Consider the following 24,550-nt stretch of genomic DNA (forward strand, 5'->3'; position numbering starts at 1 on the left):
GAATGAACTTTTGATGAAACACAGATACCATATCTAACTTTCAAGTGAAATATTTATGAAATAAACTACTCAAGCAATCAATAAAAAGGAGAGGGTCTACTTTAGAAGCTCTTTTGATAAAAACTTTTGTTTCTGAGAATAGCAATGAAAAGAAGAAACTATACTGAATAATCTTTACCACAAAGTATCTAAGGGCATGGATGCAAAGAATAAAATAAATACAATAGGAGAGAAAAAGTTGAACACTTCTCCCTTAATTTTGCAAAGGATATTAAGTATATTTTAAATTTGAGAAGCCCCTTATTTAGACACAACTACTCTCAAAGTGCTCACTATTTATTCCAGAACAATGGGAGCTATAATTATATGACATGTATTCTGTATTTAAAGGGCAGAGTCAGTACCTAATTGCTTAAATCCCTTAAAAGAAAAGCTGATTATACGATGATTGCTTTTGACCCTGTGTACTGTTCGTTAATATGAAATAAGTTTGAGAATTATTTTTGTAACTTATTATGTTTCATTTGTAAATAAAAACAAGTAAAAAACATAAGATGTTCCCTCTTCTAGTCCTTAAATCAAATTTAATGAAATTAAATATGTGAATTGATTTAAAGTTTGTGAGATATCACAAGATAAATTTATTAGACTTATAAACCATTCAAAAGTCAAAAATAGCCAAGCAAGCTATTATATACTTGTTAATTTTTAAAAGTACCTCCTAATCCTTCTGAAAGGGCTCCTGAGAAACTCTGTGCTGAGGAGGAAATTAAATTTTATTTTTTGATGGTAGAAAAAGTGTTTTTATGATTAAGAATAAAACTTTTACCAACAGCTTCTGCACTAAAAGGAGCATATAAGTGCACATATACTATCATATCTTTTTAACCCCTGTCAAATCATTACCTTAAGAATTACACACACTTTTTACATTTATTCAATTCCTTAAAAGATACGGGGGAAAAAACAGAAGCAAGAAGGTGAACAAAAATCTTCTTTACAGTATATTGCTATTATAATTTTTGTGGTTTTAGTCTTCAGAAAACTGTAAGGTATTTTAAACTCAATTTCAGGTAAATTACTAAGTCAATTAGTTCAGTAAGTCATTCTGGATTACAACTTAAAATGTGTTCTGTTAATACTGTTCATATCATTCCATATTATATTTTACTTGGAAAAGGTAAATATTTTTAAACAGCATCTCTAATGTGATCTGTGCATTTCATTCTTGTTTTTAAATGACAAACTACTCAACTCTTCTAAGCTGGAGTAGCCCACACTGAATTCTAACCACTGATGGTCTGGTTCCTTAAAAAAAAAAAATTGAATTGGTCAATACTGTTTATGATCTTCAGTTTTCAAATCCCCACACAACATAAAGTCAAAGATACAAAGCTCTGTAATGCTTAAGTTTTTTTTTTTTTTTAACATAATGAATATTGCTTATATATATTCTGAGGCAAAAAAAAAAAAAAAAAAAAAATCAGTCAATGACGACAACAAAAATATTTTACCTAAAAATCTATTTGTCTTACCAGGAAATAAAAGTTGCTACACGTAAAATTGTAGTGACTTATGACACATGAATGAAATCAAAAGCAGAGACAAAAAGGTCGAATTTTAGGAAGCAGGCTTATTGAAAATTAGATGTCCATATGTCATGGTGGACCCTGGGATAACACTTGGATTGTTAAATGTGCCTTGTGCACCACTGTCTATACGCAATCATGTTTCCCCCTCCTTGACAGGCACTGGATACCAAACAACTACCCGCAGTGCGTTGAGTGGGGAGCAGAGCAAACAAAACTCAGGGTCTATCAATGGGAACAATACAGCCTACTTTACAATGAACCCTGTCCACTTCTCACTAGTTACCCAAACGGCAGAGCATAATTTATTTCATTTCACTATAACTGCCTTGCATCTCAGAATTATAGTGCCATTATATATATATATATATCAGTAAACTTCTTGCCAAAGGTGAACCATTCCATCAATATTTTATAGACCAGAATATTCTCTGAGACCCCAATTTGGTTAGAGTATTTTTTTTTCCTCCTCAGTACTAGAAAGTTCTCTTCCTGTCTTTAGCTTAAATCAGGTTAACTAAACACACAGATGAAACTATGAATCTTATACTTTGTTGAAGGTCATCATAGTGAGATTAGATAGACAGACAATAGATAGACAGGCTTTTCATATACCTTGGCATATTTCTAATTTGATGCAGTATCATAGAGAAGCTAGAGGTAATCTCTTGTAACCAAGATTTTTTAGATTCATACAATTGATTAAAAAAAAAAGTGCCCTACTCTCAGAGAAGTAAATCATGGATGATTTCTGCCTGTATGATGTATTTCCATTATCTCAGACGAGGGAATATACTGAAAAGACTGCAAAGATATCCCCAAACATCTGATCTTCTCATGTCATTTTCTGAAATTAATTACTTGTTATCCCTAAAAATGTTCAAAAACTAACAATGTAACAAGATAATATTAGCATGCCCCCCCCCTTTAGTAGTTACTAAGATATCTCATAGAATCAAAACAGGGAAACAGAGCCCAAATTAAAATGTACCAGTAGACTGATAACCACTAAGGCTCTAAATGTGAAAATAATCATGCTAGAAATAGTATGATTTATTCCTGGAAAGAAAAGAGACAGACACAACTGTCATTCGTATTCATGTACGTAAAATTAACAAATGCCATGTGAGTTTTGTGATATAGACATGCTAATTAGGTATTTTAATGCAGTGATTAACATACTATAATAAGAATAGAGGTGCATGAATTTATGTGATGAAATTCTGTTTTACTATTCAGTATGACACAAGCTTTTGCAATGAATTATCCATCATTAATATAGATACTTAGAAAATACATTAACCTACATTCCTTTTAATCCAGCAACCTAACCTTGAAAAAAAGAAATTTCATAATTACTCTACCACACCATTTTCATGTGCTAATAATGGGAAAATAAAATAGGTGGAATATGTGCCAATGAAGTTTTGTCCAGCAAGTTATGGCTTTTGTAGTTAATAAGTAGTATTGCCCATTTTCCCATATACAGGTCTGTGGATTACCACACAGATGACTGTAAAATGAGAATATGCAGCAAAAACACGGTACCCCTCCAAGAAGGCATGGAATGATAGGACCTTATGCATTTTATAGCCTCTCCATGGTGTGTATAATTTCACCCAGGAAATATATGATCAACGTCCAGAGAACATTGTTCAAATATTTCACAGACTTATGCCAACGTAAAGAGTATGTCCTTTAAGGAGTCTTGGACTGCTTGGACAGGTAGCCGGCAGCTGATCACTTCTTTGAGTGAATTTATAAACACCATGGATATCCACTTGAGACTTAAAATGCACAAAGTTGAAGCAGGTGAGTAACCAACCTTGGCGAAATATCGCATCCTTGCTGCATAAAGGCACCCAAGGAAAACCAGAGACTATTAAAAATCCCAAATTCATTAGTTGATTCACTACTTTGTGTTTCTCTTCCATCTTCAAACTCTTCAGTGTGCCACTCGTAGGGGCTAAATCTGCTGACCAGGAATAAAACCACACTGACCCCAATGTAGGCAAAAACAATGCACATCCAGATCTCATAGGCTAAAGGATCGAGAAATGAAAACACTCCCGGCTTGGACTTCTGAGGCTTCTTGATCATTATAGATATCCCGAGGCTCATAAAGGGCTTTGAGAAGTCAATCACCTCTTCTCTCACAAGGGTGATAGTTAATGGTGCAATTGCAATATCAGCTTTCTGTAAGGGAAACAAAGGTAATAATGCCTGGAGTCATGATCAGAAAGAAATCATGGTTCAATAATTAGATAAAAAAGGAAGAAAGGGAAATGGCGATATTACTATTGCAGGGTCCCAGTAAAAAATATGCAAGAAAAATTATTCCCCAAATATCCCTCCTTTTTATAAACACACAGTACACCCATCTGGCTTGACTATGATAATTACATCTCTACACTGTATCTATGACTTTGGCAGCCTTTGAACAATACATATGACCCATAAGCTTTCATGTAGATGCTTCCTATCTGAGTTAATCTGCACGTTTACTTCTGGTTTTGTCATCTAATCTTTCAAGTGTTCACAAGGAAATAAGACAGTATTCCTAGAGTAATGTGGGAAACCAACGATGTAAGACGTTGGTTCTCTGTGGGGAGGGGAGGCATTCTGTCAACAAGGTTCAAATTCAATGACTTTATCCTTGAAAAGCACTATACTTACCCCATAGACAAGTTCTCCAACCATCCCATTCCAAATTTTTGTGTCTGCATCCCTGGCCCCATACTTGCCATCCCCAACGATTGTCAGCTTGTACTTGAACCCACAGTGTTTGGCAATTTCTGCAGCCAAGTCAACACAGTACCCTTCATAGCGCTCATTGCCTTCAAGGAGTTCGTGATTTTTTTTCATCATAACATATGGAGATTCCTGTATGGAAAGACAGGGTTTTAGCTGACTAAAACTGCTGTGTTAATTATTTACTCTCATTGAATCTAACCTTCTGACTTAATAGTTACCTATTACGCAGAGACATGATCGACAACAAATGGCAAACAACATGAGGGGGAAATGTAATCATCATGCTTCTGAAGAATGTCCTCAAGTGTCTACCAGTACATTTCATTCAAATGGCTTGAACTTAGCTGTACCAGAGTAAACATCACACTCAAAAGCACCGTCTGCTGACATGGTCCCTTATCATGTTTATAATTCCTAACAGACAGTGAGAATGCTGCACAGCATCTGTTATTCCACTCTGGGTCCTCTACATCCTTATCGTAGGTTAAGCCAATAACCCAAGAACCAGTATTCTCTCAAAACCTTGTGCCGTTGCTGATCTAGGGAATAAAGTTCATGTGCAAATCAGGTTCATGGCCAACGACAAGCAGGCAGCAAGAATCATTGCTATGGTAACATACTGATTCTACCCCACCCCTAGACTCCATACTTTCATCATCTCAGAAATATAATGTCCTAGAATGATGTTACAAGGATAGCTAGATAGTAGCTTCACCCTGTAAACATAAGAAAGAGAAGCCAGGGGAAAATGATTCATTTTAGACCAATATTTCCCAGTAGAAAGTGACACCGAAGATATTTAAGGTCTAAGTGAATTTTTTTTTTTTTAAGTGAATAGTTCCTCTCAATGCCACCAATCTTAAATTAGTCAGGCATCATCTCAAATGTCTGCCGTTCACTAAGATATTTCCAAGTGCCCATCAAAGTTTTTATCCAAATTTCTTTCTAATCTATCTATATTATTCCCACATATTTAATCACTACTTAGTAATCCGCATGGTGAAACAAAACAAACATTTGTCACAAAATTTATGCCCTATCAGTCAGTCCCAGATTTTTCATTTCCTTTCCCCAACAGCTTGTCCTGATGATCCACTCCTGCCTGTCTTCCATCTATCCAAAGTCTGGATACTCAAGATCCAGTTCGGTTTTACCTCATTCATTCAAAATGTATTTATTTCACACTATTTTTTCTATAGCTATATGCCAAGCATTGTGTTGAGACCTGGAGTAAACAGAAGGTAGATCATCCTTGTCTTCAAAGAGTTCACCTTCTAGTGTTTCACAGAGGTAAAGATAGAGGTTTACCCAGAATACTATGAGAATAGAGAGGTGGGCACCTAATGAAACGTGAGGAATATTTTTCAAGGCTTTCCCTGATTGTTCCCCTGTGTATGCACTGAGGTTAAGAATTACCTGTTAAGCTAAACTGCAGTCTTAAAGAGGCTAGAGAACTTTTAAACATTTTAGTTAGGGTTTTCGTAGTCCTTTTATCAGAGTAAATATGCAATAAATGATTCAAACACTGCAAAAACAGCACTGTATTATTTAATGGGTGTCTTCAAATATAAAAGGAATCTTTCCCTAACAATTTTTTTATGAGAAAAAGAATGAAATAAAAACAGGCATATGTAGCTAATTACCAAAATCGTGGTGACAACAACAGTCTTATTCTCAAGCCCAGACGTATCATTTCCAGACGGGAGCTCGGTAAGGGTAACAACCATTTTGTCCACTTCACTCCAGTATCCAATCTGAAAAAGGTTGTGGCAGGTAGCCACATGGATAAATACTCCTCCTTTTAGCAAAGATATAATTGTTCTCAAATGCACATCTGAATTCAAAATTACACCCAAATCAACTTGGCTTCCTTCTAAACAGAGATGTGTCTTTTATGTATGAGAATCTATTAGTAACAGAAAGGAATTATAAAAACAAACAAAAACAATTTTTACAAACGGATTATTCTTCATGTTCACCTTTCATCAACTCCAATATTTGTTTGTTTGGGTGTGATCATAAAGAAATACAAATAAAATCAAAACACAAGTATTTTGGCTGGAACATTTAAAAGAAAGATGTTAAATTTTAAAGTTATAAGCATATTTGAACCTAGTTATTTTTTGGTTTCTGAACCATAAGCTTTCAATAATAGCTCTTTATTTCTCATTAAACTATTTCTCTACCCCAGTCTTACAAAAAAAAAAGGTAATAACAGTTCTACTTTTAACATAAATTATAATTCTTTGGTATTCACCAGAACTGAATATATTTAGATTTAGAAAAAAAATAAAAAATGTATCTGTTTCTGGAAGGCATTAACTCTGTCTATGTGAATATAAATCCCCAGGAGTGCGTGGGGGAGATAGAGGATCTGTTAGCTGCCTCACCTCCTCACGCAGACAGAATGGCCTCTAAATCATAAACGGTTTACCTTCCGGGGCCCGTTTGTTTTGAGCTCCATGATGTTAATTGTATAGTTTATTCGTTTTCCATTCTGGTCAAACTTTATATTTCCTGAGAGACCTTCAACCTGAACCTAATGAGGAAATGGCAAAGAGACACAGTTATAAATTCACTTCAGCCAAAGACACAAACTGTACAGATAACTCTCACTGGGCTCGAGTCAAGAAAACTACATTTTAATGTTTCTTTTCAATCTGCCACCTACCTTTGTGTAGCTAGGAAATAAAATCCCATTTATACTGAGGTTAACAAATAAAACAAGGATGACTAATTTAGGAAAAAAAAATTTGAATGGCCATGTTAAGTGGTGTTAATAGTCATTTTGAGTGACTTACCTGCTTGAGAGCCCTTTCTATTTCTACGCCCTGTCCCCAGGGGACTGCTGGGTTTGCCAGACAGTCTCCAGCATTCCCTCTTCGGGAGATTTCAATCCTCTGCTTCCTGAGGTTGCGGAAAGCTTCAGTCATCACTTGCACGGCATCGTAGGTCAGGGCAGAAGTATACTGAAAAGGATCACAAACATTTCATAGGAACGGGAGAAAATTCGCAAACTTACTACACACTGGTGTTCAGTTGTCAATCACACAATGCCATATAAAATCCAGGAATTTAAATACCATTCAGCATCTAGGGACATAAAAATGTAGGAGAAATAGCATTAAAAAGTGAGACTATGGAATAAACTCTTGACCACATATATTCTATTAAGTTAACATCTCAGCTATCTTGAAGGAGATGTTTTCATAACCATTGTGCCAATGGCTTTTCTTATTAGTTTTTTCTCATAAGAACCATGTTTTAAGGTGTGATATGGTGAAATATCATCCCTGGTGACACAGTGGTTGACAACTTGGCTGCTAACCAAAAAATTAGCAGTTCAAATCCACCAGCCACTCCTTGGAAACCCTATGGGCAGTTTTACTCTGTCCTATAGGGTCATTATGAGTCCCACTCGACAGAAACAAGTTTTTATGGTGAAATATAAAATTAACACATAAATATTTCTTTACCACCTAATAAGGGCTGTGTGGAAGAATACTATTTCAGAATCCCTGAGCTTTAGCTCACCCTTCGTTATGGTCCTATATACCTGTAGCGGTCTCAGGGGTGTGCGTTTGTTGTTTCCCTAAGTGATTCTGGTAATCAAGTAGAAGAATCACCAAACTTCATAATAATTTCTATACCCTCTTCATGCTTTAATAGTTCATGATAACACTGGTTCCAAATTATGGTATTCAGATCCCAGAGAGGCAGCTTGAAGCCAATCGATGACGAAAAAAAAAACAAAAGGCTATGTGTACCAAGAATGGTCAGAGGTAGGTAAGTAGTATCACATACATGTATATGTGCTCTCAGTCTATTAAATGTATGACGCTTCTGTTGTTAATGACAAAGTGTAGTTGAATCTAAAAGCTTTACTGAATGCTGAGGCAATTTCTGTCATTAAGTCTTTCTCAGTCTATGGGTATTCAAAGTACAGTGGAACTGTATTCAGGTAAAAATGCAAAACTTTATGGATTTTGTGACACTCTAAATTCTTGACCAGAAATCCAAAAGTGGGCCCTTAATATTTCCAAATAATGCCCCTTCATTCCTTAATTAGCTCATCACCCTCAAAAAGGACTACTTCACATTTTCTTTTATCTCCTCAAAGCTTCAACACCTTCTCACACTTCTCTTCCTGTAAATTCCTGCTGATTATCTTATTTTACATATCACAGATAAAATAAAATCCATCATACAAGAACCCCCTTATATTTCAACCTCAAAACTACCCAGCTCCCCATGTTCTCTGTTTCCCTCCTGAGCAGCACATGGGGTGGCCACAATCCTACCTCAGAACAACCTCTCTAGCTGTGCACTGAACCCCATCCCTCTAATCTTCTTAAGTGTATTGTTTCTTCAATTACTCCTTCAATATCCTGCATCAGTCTTTTTTTCTCTCACTGCTAGATCATTTCTATCAATAATTCAACAGCCATATTACCTGCCTTTAAATTATGTGACTATATTCTTATTTATACATACATACACACTCATACACACACACACTTCTTAGCCCCATACCACCTTCAGATTTCCACCCCATTTTTTGTTTCCTTCAAAGAAACATTCATTGAGAGGAATTTTCTAAACTTGCATCTCCACATCAGCCTTCTTTTGCTTTCACGAAGTGATCTAACCCAGTCCATGGCTTTAAATACCATCCATATGCTCACACATTAGCTCCTCAGTGATGTGCTCCTTGTCTAGCCCGCTTCCCATAAGTCTCCTTCATATGACCATGCTGATTTTTTTCATAGTTTTTATGTGTATCCGATTATCTTGCTTACGTGTTATCTAGCCTCTCTAGTAGAGAACTTGTCTGTCAAGACTGAAGTCTCAGAGTCCAGGACAGGACCAGGCAAATGGAAGAGACTTAAAGAAAGGAAGGAAAGAAGCAAGGAATAAAAAAAAAAAAAAAAAAAGGAAGGAAAGAAGAAACGGGAAGGAAAAAAAGAAGGTCAGATCTTGATATGGTCCCTTTTCTTATGGGAATCCTATTTTGTCCATTCTAAAGAAAACATAAAACAGTGAAATCTGTGAGAGGGAAACTCGATGGGACTGCCTTGTTTTTCTGGGTTTGGCACGTTCTCTGCTTTTGACAGGGTGTGGTCTTAACATTTTTTTATCGCCCTCTATTGCTGGAAAATATTTGAGTTTTCCTTCTCTGACAGATTTCTGCCTTACACAGGTTTTACTGTATAAACAGATAGTTGCAATATATCCTATTGTATTGTTATAAGTTAGTCCTATGGTGAATAAATGTCCTGTTTCAGTTTTTTTTTTTTTAAATATGAAATATCTTTGACTAAGGCAAATGGGGAAACAGTTTATGTGGTGTGATTTATCTCCTCCACAGTAATGGATATGCTTTAAGCCTCCATTTTTACACTAAAATGGATGAGGGTGCAGTTATCATTCATTTAATCTTTGCATGATTTAGTTTAGTTTAGTTGAATTGCTTTTATTTTATCATATAAATGAATCAACTTGATGAGAGAGCTAGGGAGGAATAAAGAAAAGAAAGAGACAGTTGTGAGGCTTCTTGCACTGTGACTGAGTGTTTTAATGGTGATAAGATATTCAGATATATCTCTAAATTTTCTTTCTAGAATTTCTTTTCATTTGCTATTGGTTAAGCGATGCCACCGGCAGGCCAATGTCTGAGTCTTTCTCTACATATTTAAGTGTCTCCAGGATGGTTTCACTTTAGTTGCCCACAGATATCTCAAACTAACCAAAAAAAACAAATCCATTGCCATCGAGTCGATTCCCACTCATAGCAACCCTATAGGATAGAGTAGAACTGCACCATGGAGTTTCCAAGGAGCGCCTAGTGGATTCAAACTGCTAACCTTTTGTTAGCAGATGTAGCTCTTAGCCACTACCCCACCAGCTTTAAAGGAAACGGTTGTAGGTTTTGGAAGAAATGGGAATGGTTTTATTTGGATCTGTCTGGTTTAAAATGGAGCCCTGATGGTGCCGTAGAGGCAAGAAATGATGATACATATACTATGCTGAGATCCATTAGGCAGATTATACTCCTGAACCCAAAATGAAACCCTGGTGGCATAGTGGTTAAAGAGCTACATCTGCTAACCAAAAGATCAGTAGTTTGAATCCACCAGCTGCCCTTGGAAACTCTATGGGGCAGTTCTACTCTATTCGATAAAGTCACTATGAGTGAGATTTGACTCAATGGCAGTGGGTTTGGTTTTATACTAGGAAAACAGAATTTTCATGCAAAGATATTAATTTCACTATTATTTGTAATACCCAAAAATGGAAACAACCTACATTTCTGACAATATAGGGACGTTTAAATAAACTATGCTTACTGTCTTTAAGAATTATTACACAGGTATTAAAAGCTGATACTAATAAAGGTTATGTACAGCATAAATAATGCTTATAATAAAATAAGTGGAAAACATTATTACAATTAAATTAAGATCAAAATTTTCTACTGAAGAAATAGAGAAAAAAAAAACAGGTTAAAACCTTTCAACAAAAAAAGGAAGGAACAAACCAAAATGATTATAATAACAGGGAGGTAACATTCTTTTCCAAATATTCTATACTATCCGTGTATCGTTTTATTAAAAAAAAAAAAAAAAGTATTTTATCATGGGCTTTGTTTTGAAGCACATCTATTTAATAAAAGACTCTTTGGAGCAAATAGGAAATATCACATCAGGATATATCTACCCTACTTACATGTTTGTTTCTATTCTCCTAAAGGAAAAGAAGTGTGGATTAATTTGTTTTCTTATACAGAATTCAGTTCACTGCCAATGTAATTCTTTCTATAAAGTCTAGGTCACTGAATAGGAGACAAAACTGTAATTAAACACATAGGATACACAATAAAAAAAAAAAATGGGAGAGAAAGAAAAAGAAACACTGCAAATTGTATTAAGCAATTATGGTAACAACTAGAATCCAAAACCTTCATTGAGCCAGTTTGCTCACATTAGTATGAGAAATCTATGAAGGCATCTACTAAATGATTCAGAAGTCCATAAGTATGTGTGAACTACATTAAAAAAAAATAAGATTAGGTTGAATGAACTAAAAGCATTTAGGTTCAGGCAGCATATAATGAATATGATCCACAGCATGTGCCTGCCAAAAAGAAAAATCCTTCCTACCTTTTTCGCATGTTCAAATCTAATCAAGTTTCCAACTCGTTATCATTCTAAATTAAAAGTCACAATCATAGCAACAGTTCTGGGCTGAGAGAAAATCAGCAGCCTCTGTACCCAGAGTTCCTTTTTGTTTATGGTCTGCACATGTGGCTCATCAAATTTTCTAAACAAAATATATGTTTACATTTTTGATTGGACAGTTAAATATTTCAGTTTTACTTTACCATTCACTAAAACCAAAAAAAAAAAAAAAAAAAACCCAGTGCCGTCGAGTCAATTCCGACTCATAGCGTCCCTATAGGACAGAGTAGAACTGCCCCCATAGAGTTTCCAAGGATTGCCTGGTGGATTTGAACTGTCGACCTTTTGGTTAGCAGCTGTAGCACTTAACCACTAGGCCAACAGGGTTTCCACCATTCACTAAACTAAAAAAAAAAAAAATTTTTTTTTTTTTTAGTAACTAGATTTAAATTAATTTGAAGAAAACATCATGGCAATGTAGCTAGCTCCTTCTTTGAAAACAAGTGTTTTACCTCTGTCCTCTTTATGTTCTGTGAAATTCCTTAGCTAAGTTTGGAAAGTTACGTTTCAGTGGGGGGCCATTATGTTTGCAGTGCTAGATCACAATCACATAATATCCACATTTTAAGAAGAAATATGTGAAAGTGTTTTCATAGCCTATTTTCCAAATGGGCTTTTTATTCCATTCTAAATGCATATTTATTGAGACTTATTTTCCAAAAGATAAAACACTCATTATAGACATGTTTGTTATGTCCAATAGTCATCAGACAAACCATTCAATAACACATTGCTATAATCACTCAGACCCCAAAACAGCATTCTGATAGCCACAAAATAAAAAGAAACAAAAACAAAAAAAGGCTATAAAGAAGCTATGTGTATGCTTCACAATTTAATGAGTAAACAAAGAGAAGATAAATAGGCTCTAATATAAAGTTGTATGCATTATCATAATGATTGTACCTATTCCTAAACATATGTTACCCACATCATGAAAAAACAAAAGAATTCTTTCACATAAGAAGTACTTTTGGTTCTATAATAATGTTGCAAAATTTCTATGATTGTACAATTTTTAAATTTTCCTTGACAGTTGAAATTTAGTTAAGCATAGTTTAGAAAACATTGCATTTAGAACATCAGGAAAAAAAAATTTCCCATCAAATCAGTTCTGACCCATGGTGACCCCATGTGTTAGACTAGAACTGTGATGGACAGGGTTTTCAGCGGCTGATTTTTCAGAAGTAGACCTCTAGGCCTACCTTCCAAGGTGCCTCTGTGTAGATACAAACTTCCGACCTTCGATTAACAACTGACCACATTAACCACTGGTCTCTCCAGGGACTCAGAAGATAGAGCATAAACTCTCCTCTGCTGCCTTGGGCAAGTTAACGAAACCATCTAAGCCTAAATTTTCTGAAAGGTCGCTAGATGTCACAAATGGTTTGTGTTCAACTACTAGCCTAAAGATGGGTGGTTAAAATCCGCTCACTGGTGCTACCGATAAAAAAGTCTGATATCTGCTTCCTTAAAGGTAACAGCCAACAAAATCCTATAGAGCAGTTCTGCTCTGTAACACATGGGGTGGCCGTGAGTCTGAACTGACTTGACAGCAAAGGGTTAAGGATTTTCATAGGTAAAATAAGAAGAGCAATGTCTGTTCTGTCTACCTCACAGGAATTTTGGAAAAGTAAGTAAGGAAAAAAAGAAAGAATTTGTCTGTCTAGTTCTACATGTGCCAAACCTGAGCTAGATCATTTCCTAGTAAGTTCTTCCCAAAATATCCTGTGCAGCAATATTTTTATTCTAATTTTACAGAGGAAGACTCCAAGTTATAAAATTTTGTTTTACCCAGGGTCACAAAAATAATGTGACAGAGAAGAAATTTGTATCCAGATCTCTGGTTCTGAGGTAATGAGGGTGGCCAATTCTCCTGGCTTGCCTGGAACTGTCCTGGTTTTAGAACAGAAAGTTTCAAATCCTGGGAAACCCCTTAGTCCTGGGCACACCAGCATGGTTCGTTATCCTAGTTGGCAAAATATCACATCAAAAATGTATATGTATAGGAAATGAGAATCTTGGCAAGTTGTAAAATATGCTAATGATGTAAGTTATTGACCAACAGTTTGTGTTGGTATAAAACAGGCTTGATTTCATCATGTTTTTGAAAACCACTATTCTGCTCCACAAATATAGAGTTCTGTGGTTCAGAGTGTTCAAAAAATAATTCTTACACTGAGAATCAGGTCCTAAGAAATCTTGCAGTAAAAAAGTCCTGTTTCTATTCCAACAAACTTAAAAACCTGGAGGAAATGGACACATTTCTAGAAACACACTGCCTACCTAAACTAACACAAACTGAGGTCAAAAAACCAAACAGACCCATAACAAAAGAAAACATTTAAAAGGCAATGAAAAAAATCATAACCAAAAAAAAACCAGGCCAGGATGGCCTCACTGGGGAATTCTATCAAATATTCAGAAAAGAGCTCACGCCAATACTACTCAAACTATTTCAGAGCACAGAAAAAGAAAGAATACTCCCAAATTCATTCTACGAAGCCAGCATAACCCTGATACCAAAGCGAGGCAGGGACACCACAAAAAAAGAAAACAACAGGCCAATATCCCTCATGAATACAGACAAAAAATTCTCAACAATATTTGAGCCAATAGAATTCAACAGCATATCAAAAAAATAATACATATGACCAAGTGTGATTCATACCAGGTATGCAAGGCTCAACATTAGAAAATCAAACAGCATAATCCACCACAAAAATAAAATAAATGAAAAGAATCACATGATATCTCAAGGGACACCGAAAAGGCATTTGACAAAGTCCAAAACCCATTCCTGATAAAGACTCTCAGCAAAATAGAAATACAAGGGAAATTTCTTGACATAATAAAAGGGATTTATACAAAATCAACAGCCAGTATTATTCTCAGTGGAGAGAGACAGAAGCCATTCCCATTGAGAACGGGAACCAGACAGGTATGCCTTTATCACCGCTCTTATTTGACATTGTGCTGGAAGTCCTAGCTAGAGCAATAAAAAAAAAACCATTGCCTTCAAGTTAATTCTGACTCATAGCAACCCTATAGATACAGCAGAACTGTTCCATAAGGTTTCCAAGGAGCAGCTGGTGGATTTGAACCACCAACCCTTTGGTTAGCAGCCAAGCTCTTAACTACTATACTGCCACGGCACCAAGAAATAAAGGGCATCCAAATTGGGAAGGAAGAGGTAAAACTATCCCTATTCGCAGATGATATGATCCTATACATAGAAAACCCCAAAGATTTCACAAGAAAGCCACTGGAGCTAATAGAAGGTTTCAGCAAGGTAGCAGGACACAAGATTAACATTAAAAATCCATTGGATTCCTCTACACCAACAAAGAGAACTTCAAAAAGGAAATCAGGAAATCAATACCATTTATAATAGCCCCCCAAAAGATAAAATACTTAGGAAAAAATCTAACCCTGGACATAAAATACCCATCTTTACAAAGAAAACTATAAAACACAATTGCAAGAAACCAAAAGAGACCTACATAAATGTAAAAATATACCATTCTCACGGATAAGAAGATGCAACATTGTGAAAATGTCAATACTACACAAAGCGATCTACAGATATAATGCAATCCTGATCCAAATCACAACATCATTCCTTCATGAGATGGAGAAACTAACAACTTTATATGGAAAGGGAAGTGGACCCAGATAAGTAAAGCATAACTGAAGAAGAACAAAGTGGGAGGCTTCACACTACCTGATCAAAGAACCTACTATATAGTCAGGGTAGTCAAACATAGACATATAGACCAGTGGAATAGAACTGAGAACCAAGATGTAAATCCATCCATCCACAGGCAGCTGATATTTGACAAAGGGCGAAAGTCCATTAAGTGGGGAAAAGACAATCTCTGTAACAAGTAGTGCTGGTATAACTGGATGTCCAGCTGTAAAAAAAAAAAAAAAAAATTAAAAAGCAACAGGATTCATACCTCACACCATACACAAAAACTAACTTGAAATGGATCAAAGACCTAAATATACAACTTAAAATTGTAAAAATCATGGAAGAAAAAATAGGGACAGCAATAGGGCCCCTAATACACAGCATAAACATATACAAACCATAACTAACAATGTACAAAAATCAGAAGATAAACACATAATCTCATCAAAAAACTTCACCAGAAGACTAAAAAGAGAACCTACAGACTGGGAAAAATTTTTTGGCTACGACATATCCAACAATGGTCTGATTTCTAAAATTTATGAAATACTTCACACCTCAACAAGAAAAAATACAAATAATACAATTAAAAAAGAAGTAAAGAATATAAACAGACACTTCACCAAAGAAGACATTCAGGCGGCTAACAGACAGGTGAGGAAACTTTCAGGATCATAAGCCACTAGAGAAATCCAAATCAAAACTGTAAGAAGATACCATCTCGACCCAGCAATACTGGCACTAGTCAAAAATGCAGAAAATAACAAATGCTGGAGAGGTTTCAGAGAGATTTGAACTCTTATACTCTGTTGGTGGGGCTGCAAAATGGTACAACCACTATGGAAAATGATATGGCACCTCCTTAAAAAGCAAGAAACAGAAATATGAAGATATCCAGCTATCTTACTCCTAGGAATACATCCTAGCTAAATAAGAGCCATCACACAAATAGACATATGTACACCAATGTTCATTAAGGCATTATTTACAATAGCAAAGAGATGGAAACAACCTAAGTACCCATCAACACATGAATGGATAAATAAATTACGGTACATAGACAAAATGGAATACTATGCAATGATAAAGAATAATGAATCCTTGAAACATCTCATGACATGGATAAATCTAGAGGGTTTTATGCTGAGGGAAATAAGTCAATCACAAAAAGGACAAATATTGTATGAGACCACTAGTATAAAAACTCAAGAGAAGGTTTCCGCACAGATAACAATCTTTAATGGTTAAGAAGTGAGGAGGGATGAGGAGAGGAAATCACTAACCAGATAACAGACAAGTGTCAACTTTAGAAAGGGGAAGACAACAGGCGATATAGGGAATATCAGCACAAGTTCATCAAGGCAAAGTCATAGAAGGTTCCTACCAAAAAAGAAAAACCAAACCAGTTGCTGTCGAGCAGATTTCAACTCATAGTGACCCTATAGGACAGAGTAGAGCTGCCCCCCAGGGTTTCCAAGGAGCGGCTGGTTTATTTCAATTGCTGGCCTTTTGATTAGCAGCCAAACTCTTAACCACTATGCCACCAGGGCTCCAAACCAAACCCACTGTCATTGAGTGAATTCTGACTCATAGTGATCTTTACAGGAGCAGACGGCCACATTTTTCTCCCACAGATAGGCTGGGTTTGAACTGTTGACCTTTCAATTGGCAGCTGAGTGCTTAACCCCTGCACTACCAGGGCTCCTAGACACATCCAGACACCTTGAGAGATCGAGATGCTGGGGCTGAGGGCTGGGGACCATAGTCTCTGGGGACATCTAGGTCAACTGGCATAAAATAGTTCATAAAGAAAATATTCTACATTCTGCTTCAGTGAGTAGCATCTGCGGTCCTAAAAGCTTGCAAGCAGCCATCTAAGGTACATCTACTGGTCCCATCCTGTCCAGAGCAAAGGAGAATAAAGAAAACCAACCCAAAAAAGACACAGGAAAATATCAGCATAATGGACGAAAGGATCACATGAACTACCGCCTCCACCAGCCTGAGACCAGAAGAACTAGATAGTGCCCGGCTACCAACACAACTGCTCTGACAGGTATCACAATAGAGTCCCAGACAAAGCAGGAGAAAAATGTAGAATAAATATCAAATCACGAAATTCAAAGCCCACTTTTTAGACAAGATTAGATAGGCCCATAAAACAAACAATATAAATAGCACAGGTGAGGAATGTGCTTCTTAGTTCAAGCAAATGTAAGAGACCAAATGGGCAACACCTGCCCAAAAGCAAAGATAAGGAGCAGTAGGGGATAGGAAACCTGGAGGAATGGACATGGGGAACCCAAGGTGTAAAGGGAAAGGGAGACAGTGCTGACACATTGCAGGGATTGTAACCAATGTCACAAAACAATTTGTGTATAAATTTTTGAATGTAAAACTAATTTGCACTGTTAAACTTCTACCTAAAACACACACACACACACAAAAATTACTGTTTCACTTTTTTTACTCAGCACTGCCCAAACTAATTGCCATTTTTATGCATAAAAATAGGGTTTTGTGTATGCTAAAAGTTTAATGGGTTGGTAAATTTTAGACTTATTTTTAAAATAGCAACAATTAGTTAAAATTAGTATACCCTGAAGCATATTTGTCGAGAGAATCTTATACAATATGTTTCTCAGTTTCCTCATTTTACACAATAAGTATCAACAGGATCAAAAATGGTGAGCTGGATGCAAAACAAGTAAGCCTACAGAACAAATTTTTAGGAAGCCCACTTTTTGTTTTAAAATTTTCAGCAATGACCACGTATCAAAAAGAGCCATAAGAAAAAGAATAGTACTAGTAAATACATTATAAACTTAATATTATTCACTTGTCTTAATTTCAAATTCAACTGCAGTCCACCCTCTGGAAAAGAGCTGTCTGTGATAAGGTCATCTTTAATTTACTGTAAAGCATTTTAAACATGTGCCCTTTGAAACTACGTTGCATAAAGGCATAAAATCTTCATAAAAACTCAACACCGTTGGTAAGGGTGTAAGTATCACATTTTCCAAGGTTGAGAAGACAGCTCCATTGGCCAGAAGCCCAAATCAGCTTGCTTTATTATTCTCTAGGAATAATCCAAATAATTTTTAATCCACTGTGAAGAAAGGACATTAATGTAAAAGGAATCCATTAAAAACAGTATATTGTAGAATAAATTCTCCAGACTGGCCTTGACCCTGACTGAAAATCTTATTTAAGGACCAAGACTTGCATTCAGAGCCTTTAGGATTCCTTAAGAACTCAGATTTCTGGGAAAAGCTAGTCAGATTAATCAAGGTGGAAAAAAGATATTCAAGACAGTATCTTGTTTTGATTCACCCCTAGGAAAAGGCTTCCCTAATGACAGAGCTTATATTTTGTTGGTAGCATAAATTCCTCTCCTTGCCTTGTCTCACTTCTAGGAATCTTCTAAAAATGTGGCAGTTCCTTATTTTTTATAACCTATGTAAAAGAAAACAAATATTGCCCAGGCTAATTTGAACTTGACTTTAGTACCCAGAGATCAAATATGTTTGCCTACACATCACTACAACCTTTGAGAGATGGAACAACCACAAGAAGTGTCAAAGATTCAGGAACACTTTAAATGTTAATGCATGCATTATTGAGTGACTAAATTAGCATTTCAGATAATCATGGTATTACAGATTTGGTAGAAATCACCTCCAACTTGTTACAGATAAAGAAACATGGAAATAAAAAATGGGCCCCAATATCCTGCATGATACTTAGAAATATTAGTAATGCATCTTTATGTCTCAAATGTTGTAACATATACTTAAATGGTATATTACTTTGCTAATTACTTTATAAAATTTTATAAAATATGTAATTTTATCAATACAGAATGTTTAATATATGAGTTTGTTTCAGTCACATACACATGTCTTTTAAACTCTAACATACAAAGAAGTAAGCATGGTCAGTCTCTAGGCCGTGGTGTGGCAGAAGGTTTTCACACTAGAAGTTGGGATGCCAATGTGTCAGCTGCAGTTTTGGTCAGTTAAGACACTGAAAAAGCAGAATTAATTCTATTTGGTCCCCAGGGTGCTATTTAACACAAGGCACTAATTACTGGACGGAAAAATGTTATACTAATTTTCAGAAGGGCCTAATAACTCTTAGGACAGCAATTAATAAAGTTTGAGTCTGTGCTTTAAATGGCTTCCAGAGTAAAATGAGTTTCTTGTAGGAAAGCCATTCTGTCAAGTGCTACACAAATGTCAGTTGGGTCTTATCGTCGAATTCCTTAGCAGCAGCAGGATATCCGAGAAACAATAGCAGGATTGAGGCTATTATACCAAAAGTTAGAATGAATAGTCAGGGCTTGCATGTGGCTGTTGGAGACACTGGAAACACTAAATATCTATCTAAAAATGGAAAGATTTGTAAAATGTTTTTAAGATAGTGGCAAATCATCTTTATGACCTGCTTCTTTCTGAATTGTTTTTTTTTTTTTTTTTTTAAGGAGCGTAGAATACCTACTTTAATTGTCTCATTTAAATGCTGGTGGTCTGATGGATCAGGTCGGACTATCAGTCACTCAACAGGTCATTAAGAAAAATAACCCACTACTCTTTTGCCAAGGTCCCTGGGTGGCAAAAGTGGTTTGCTGTTGGCTGCTAACCTAGAGGTTGGTGTTTGAACCACCCCCCAGCAGCACCAGAGAAGAAAGGCCTGGTGATCTGCTTCGGTAAAGATTACAGCCCAGAAAACTCCAAGGAGTGGTTCTACTGTGTAACACATGGGGTTGTCATGGGTCAGAATTGGGTGTTCAGCTGGTTGGTTTGGTTTTTCTGCCATGGCTGAGCAAAAGGACAGAGCAAATGCAGAAATGTAAGCCATATTTCATTACAATGATAATGGCTTTTTTTTTTTTCTTTCCTAGTGTTTGATATTTTCAAAGTGTTTACTCATTCTATCCAGTGCATTGCTCTTTATTTCAACAAATATCTACTGTGTACCTACTCTTTGCAAACCACTGTATGAGATTTGGGGCTAGTAAGATACAAATGACACAGTCTATCCCTCAGGATCTCATTTTTAACCCACATTTCTCTCAATGAAATTTGTATTAGTATATTTTATATAAATGGTTGTGATTTGGCAATTACCACTTATTTTACAAACAAAGGCATCGAAGGAGTTGGTGAATATAGCAAACCCATCTATTCTGCTCCATCCCATGCCACAAGTACAATTCGGATCACTACCATCCCTGTCTTGACCCACACCCCCTCCAACCTGTTCTCACCAGGGCAGCCACAGCAATCTTCGTAAATCAAAACCATAGTCATGTCACTCTCCTCTAGCGGTTCCCTATTGCTCTCAGAATAACACAAAAATACCTTAGTATATCAACAAAGCCCACAGGATCTGGGTCCTGCATATTTCTAAGGTATTACCCCTCAGAGTTTCATCAAAACACCCCCACTCGACCTCCAGCCTAACGGGAATATTTATATTTTCCTTTCATCGGAGATTTCACATACTCTATTTCTTTTCTCTGGAGGTTGTTGTTCCGTCTCTACTTCTCCAAACACCCACCTCCCCTTCAGGTCTCAACTTCTTTATTGCTTCATTCAAAAGCCCTCCCTTACTTCTGGAATCTGGATTAGGTGCTCCTGATAGGTTCTATCATGGTACCTTTGTTTACCTCTATTCATACTCAGCTGCTAACCAAAAAGTCAGCAGTTCGAATCCACAGTCATCCCTTGGAAACCCTATGAGGTAGTTCTACTCTGTCCTATAGGGTGGCTATGAGTTGGAAACAACTCGACAGTGACGGGTTTATTTTTATTTATGCATTTAATTTATTTATTTCATTTTTTGGTTCATATATGCAGAAGGTCTTCATTAAGTAGCTACTTCTAGAATAAGTGCCAAGCCTTATCCTAGAAGGTTGTAATATAACAGCGAATAAACTAAAAAAATCCCTGCCACAATGAAACTTACTTTCTAGCAGGGTAGACAGACACTAACAATGTAATGAATAAATTAATCGTAAGTATCCACCACTTTTATAGCTTGCTAGAAAACTAAAAAAAGAAAGGAAGTAGGGAAAGGGCAATGGGGAATACTACAGCGAGTGGAGCAGACTGCTTTTTTAAAGAGAGTGCTTACTGTTGACTTCCTTGAGAAGATGGCCTTTTAACAAAGACTTAAAGGACGAGGAGGCCTAACTGTGTAAACATTTAAGGAGATGATATTCAAGAAGGAGAAATACCCAGTGCAGGGGCTGTAAGGTGGGAACATGCCTGGTGTGCTAAAGGAAAAGAAGGAAGCCAGTTTGGCTGAAGCAGAGTGAGCAAGGGGAAGAGTGTCATGACATGAGGTCACATGTCACTCAGTGACAGAGCATTTAGAGCCTTGAAGGCCCATGGAGTAATTTTGGCTTTCATGGAGAGTCCTTAGAGGTTGAAATAAGGAGCCATTGGAGGATTTTAAATATAACAGAAACATAATCCCATTTATGTCAGTGTTTCACAATGACCAGAAAGAAATACATGATAACAGGGGCAAATGTGGAAGCAGGGAAACCACCTTAGAGACTATGTCAATAATTCTTGGAGAGAAATGATGGTGGCTGGATTTAAGGTGGCTGCAGAGGAGGTGGTAAGAAGTGAGGCAGAGCGTACAGAATTTCCTGCCATCTTTAACTTGGAGAAAGAGAGGTCAAGGACAATTTCAAGTTTTCAACCTAAACAACAACTGAAAAGATAGTTTCCACCAACTGAGACAGGAAAAACTGTAGAAGGAGTTTAGAGGGGCTGAGAAGTGGGTGGTGGAGGGAAATCAAGAGCCCAGTTTTGAATATACTGGTTTTCAGATGTCAGTAAGATAACTTAAATCAACATGCTTATTACATTACAAGATAATTGCTGGTTTCTAGTCTGAAGTCTATAAAATCTTGAAGACTAGAACTTTGTCTCACCTCTAGCACTTAGAACAGTGCCTGCCATGGAATAGACACTCAATAAATACTTATTCAATGAATAAGTGGATGGATGAAGAAATGAATAAATAATGTTGCTCCATCAGGCACAGGCACCACCCATCTGTCACAGGAGGTCTGCTTGTTGCTATGACACTGAGCAGGTTTCAGCGAAGCTTCTAGACTAAGAAGAAAGGCCTGATGACCTACAGATCACAACAGTCCTATTCAGAAGCAATCATGGAGATGGGCAGTCCAATGGCACAGAACTGGACAATGTTTTGTTCTGTTGTGCGTCGGGTCACCTTAAGTCAGGGGTGATGCAACAGTAGTTAACAGCAACTGCATTGTGAAGAAGAGAGTGCTGAGCCCAGGGTCAAACAGTGATTCTGAACCTAGTTCTTAAACCTTAAACCTCAAAGCTGTGCTCTTTGCAATACCCCACAATGAAGGGCCATCAAGATCACTCTGAGAACAGATAGAAGCAACCAAAAGAGAGGCTTCCATGAAGATGAAATGCTACAAAGGAAGGGGACCAAAGAAAGGTCACCACGCAGCACTAGGTTTTGGCACAAATATACAGAGTACAGGGCCAAAGATCGCTCGTACCCCATGTTCGCTTTGTATTTTGATGTATGACACACGAACTTTAATAATGATAATACGACTTACAGGCGACTTTCATCCTCCCACAGCAGGCAGCAGTGGGTGGCAACAAGGTGACTAATAGAGTATTCAGCAGGAACAAGATGACTGCACTTGAGGATGAATACCACATGCTCTCTCCGTCAGGGAACTTAAACGGCACCAGCTCTGTACGGATGGATGCCTGAAATTCCACGGATGGGATCAGCATTTGGACCTCTAGTGAGCACAGGTGGAGACACAGATTAGTGCAAACTGAAAGACTAGGTGGCCCTTTGCCTTCTCAGCAGCCTGGTTCCACGAAGGCGTCACCATAAAATCACATTCTAAATATTATAAATGCTGAATTTCAATCAAGGTCACCAAACACAGTCATCTGGTTTTTTGACAAAAAAAAAAAAAAAACTCTGGATTATTCTTTAATATCCTACAGAAAACTTGTCTGATTTTGACTTGAAATTAAAATCTATTTACACACCCCGAAGTAGAGAACTTCAAAGCTTGTAATCATTTTCTAGGATCAATCTCACAGCCAGATGCATACTTACAGCCAAAAAACTGTATCTTTTTCCCACTAAAAAAAAAAATTTTTTTAACTCTATAAAGTATTAAAAAACAAAAAACCCATCACCGTGGAGTCACTTCCAAATAAGCCCTAACTGTGATAGTGCTAGCAACTGTAATAACACTGTGCCTGACTGGTTCAGGTAAAATCCACACAAATAAATAAAGTTGCTATATATACAAAAACGTTTTGCAACTTTTGCTCTTATTTTCTTAAATTTCTACTTTCATAAAGAATGAGAATATCACCTCATCCTACTCACTCTTCACTCCACTCTTAATCAAGTGTTACTCTTCCCTCTGCTCCCAATAAGGTTACCAACAAATGTAAAAGGAAACTTCCTTTCAACAACAGATATATTTAACATTTGGAGTTAAGCACACGCATGACCGTGGACATACAAGAAAGCTTAGTGAATAAACAAGGGACGATCTCAGCACGCCCAAACCCCTGAGAAGCAAAAGATTAGTCTGAGTAGCACTTATATCGGAGCAGTGCACTGCATATAGTATTCCAGAATTCCCTTTGATTGCATCAAGCATTCTGATGATTTTTTTCATTAGTTAAGCCAAAAGAGTCTATCTTCTTCCTGAAGTCTCCCAGAGGCTATTCATCAGTGGCTATTAATATATATTTTTGTGGTCATATCCTTACAGACTCTATGTGTACAAGTAAAGTTTTTGAGGATTAGGGACAACTTGGCATCTATGGTTCTTCAATTTATTGCAAACGTAGCTTTCTGAGGAGTATGTAGACTGACTCCTTTTTATCCTTTAGACCTCACCTTAAAAATCACCCTTTCAGAGAGGCTCTCCGAGAGCAAACTATCTAAAATCTTCTGCTCCACCTCCGTCTCCCGGAGCTTGCTGTTTATTCCTTCATAGTATCCTTTTTCCACACACTCACCGTCTTTCCCCACTAGACTGCGGGCTGACACCAGATCCTGTGTTTTCGTTTACCACCAAATTCCAAGTGTCTAGTTCAGAAGCCACTCAACCAAAAATAAAAAGCGAAGAAAGCAAAGTGGGTAAAGAAATGACTGAAAGCAAGCAGGTGTGAGGGAAGTAGAACACTGCAAAGGAAAATAGCAAGGCCCTCATTGTTTCTTAATTCAAA

The 24,550-nt window shown here is 36.8% G+C and overlaps 1 protein-coding gene across 2 annotated transcripts in view; it reads right to left on the minus strand.

Annotated features, from left to right (window-relative positions):
• Positions 1 to 24,550, minus strand: part of GRIA2 (glutamate ionotropic receptor AMPA type subunit 2) — a 225,583-nt gene that overhangs the window by 43,641 nt on the left and 157,392 nt on the right. For both annotated transcript variants that reach the window (XM_049906178.1, XM_049906179.1), the window contains exons 7-11: positions 7,145 to 7,312; positions 6,778 to 6,882; positions 5,987 to 6,097; positions 4,266 to 4,472; positions 3,415 to 3,785 (exon numbers count right to left, since the gene is read on the minus strand). In XM_049906178.1, coding sequence (XP_049762135.1) covers positions 3,415 to 3,785; positions 4,266 to 4,472; positions 5,987 to 6,097; positions 6,778 to 6,882; positions 7,145 to 7,312 — 962 coding nt within the window. The remainder of the gene's footprint in view (positions 1 to 3,414; positions 3,786 to 4,265; positions 4,473 to 5,986; positions 6,098 to 6,777; positions 6,883 to 7,144; positions 7,313 to 24,550) is intronic.

This window comes from Elephas maximus, chromosome 13, assembly GCF_024166365.1.
Source record: "Elephas maximus indicus isolate mEleMax1 chromosome 13, mEleMax1 primary haplotype, whole genome shotgun sequence".
Taxonomy (NCBI): domain Eukaryota; kingdom Metazoa; phylum Chordata; class Mammalia; order Proboscidea; family Elephantidae; genus Elephas; species Elephas maximus.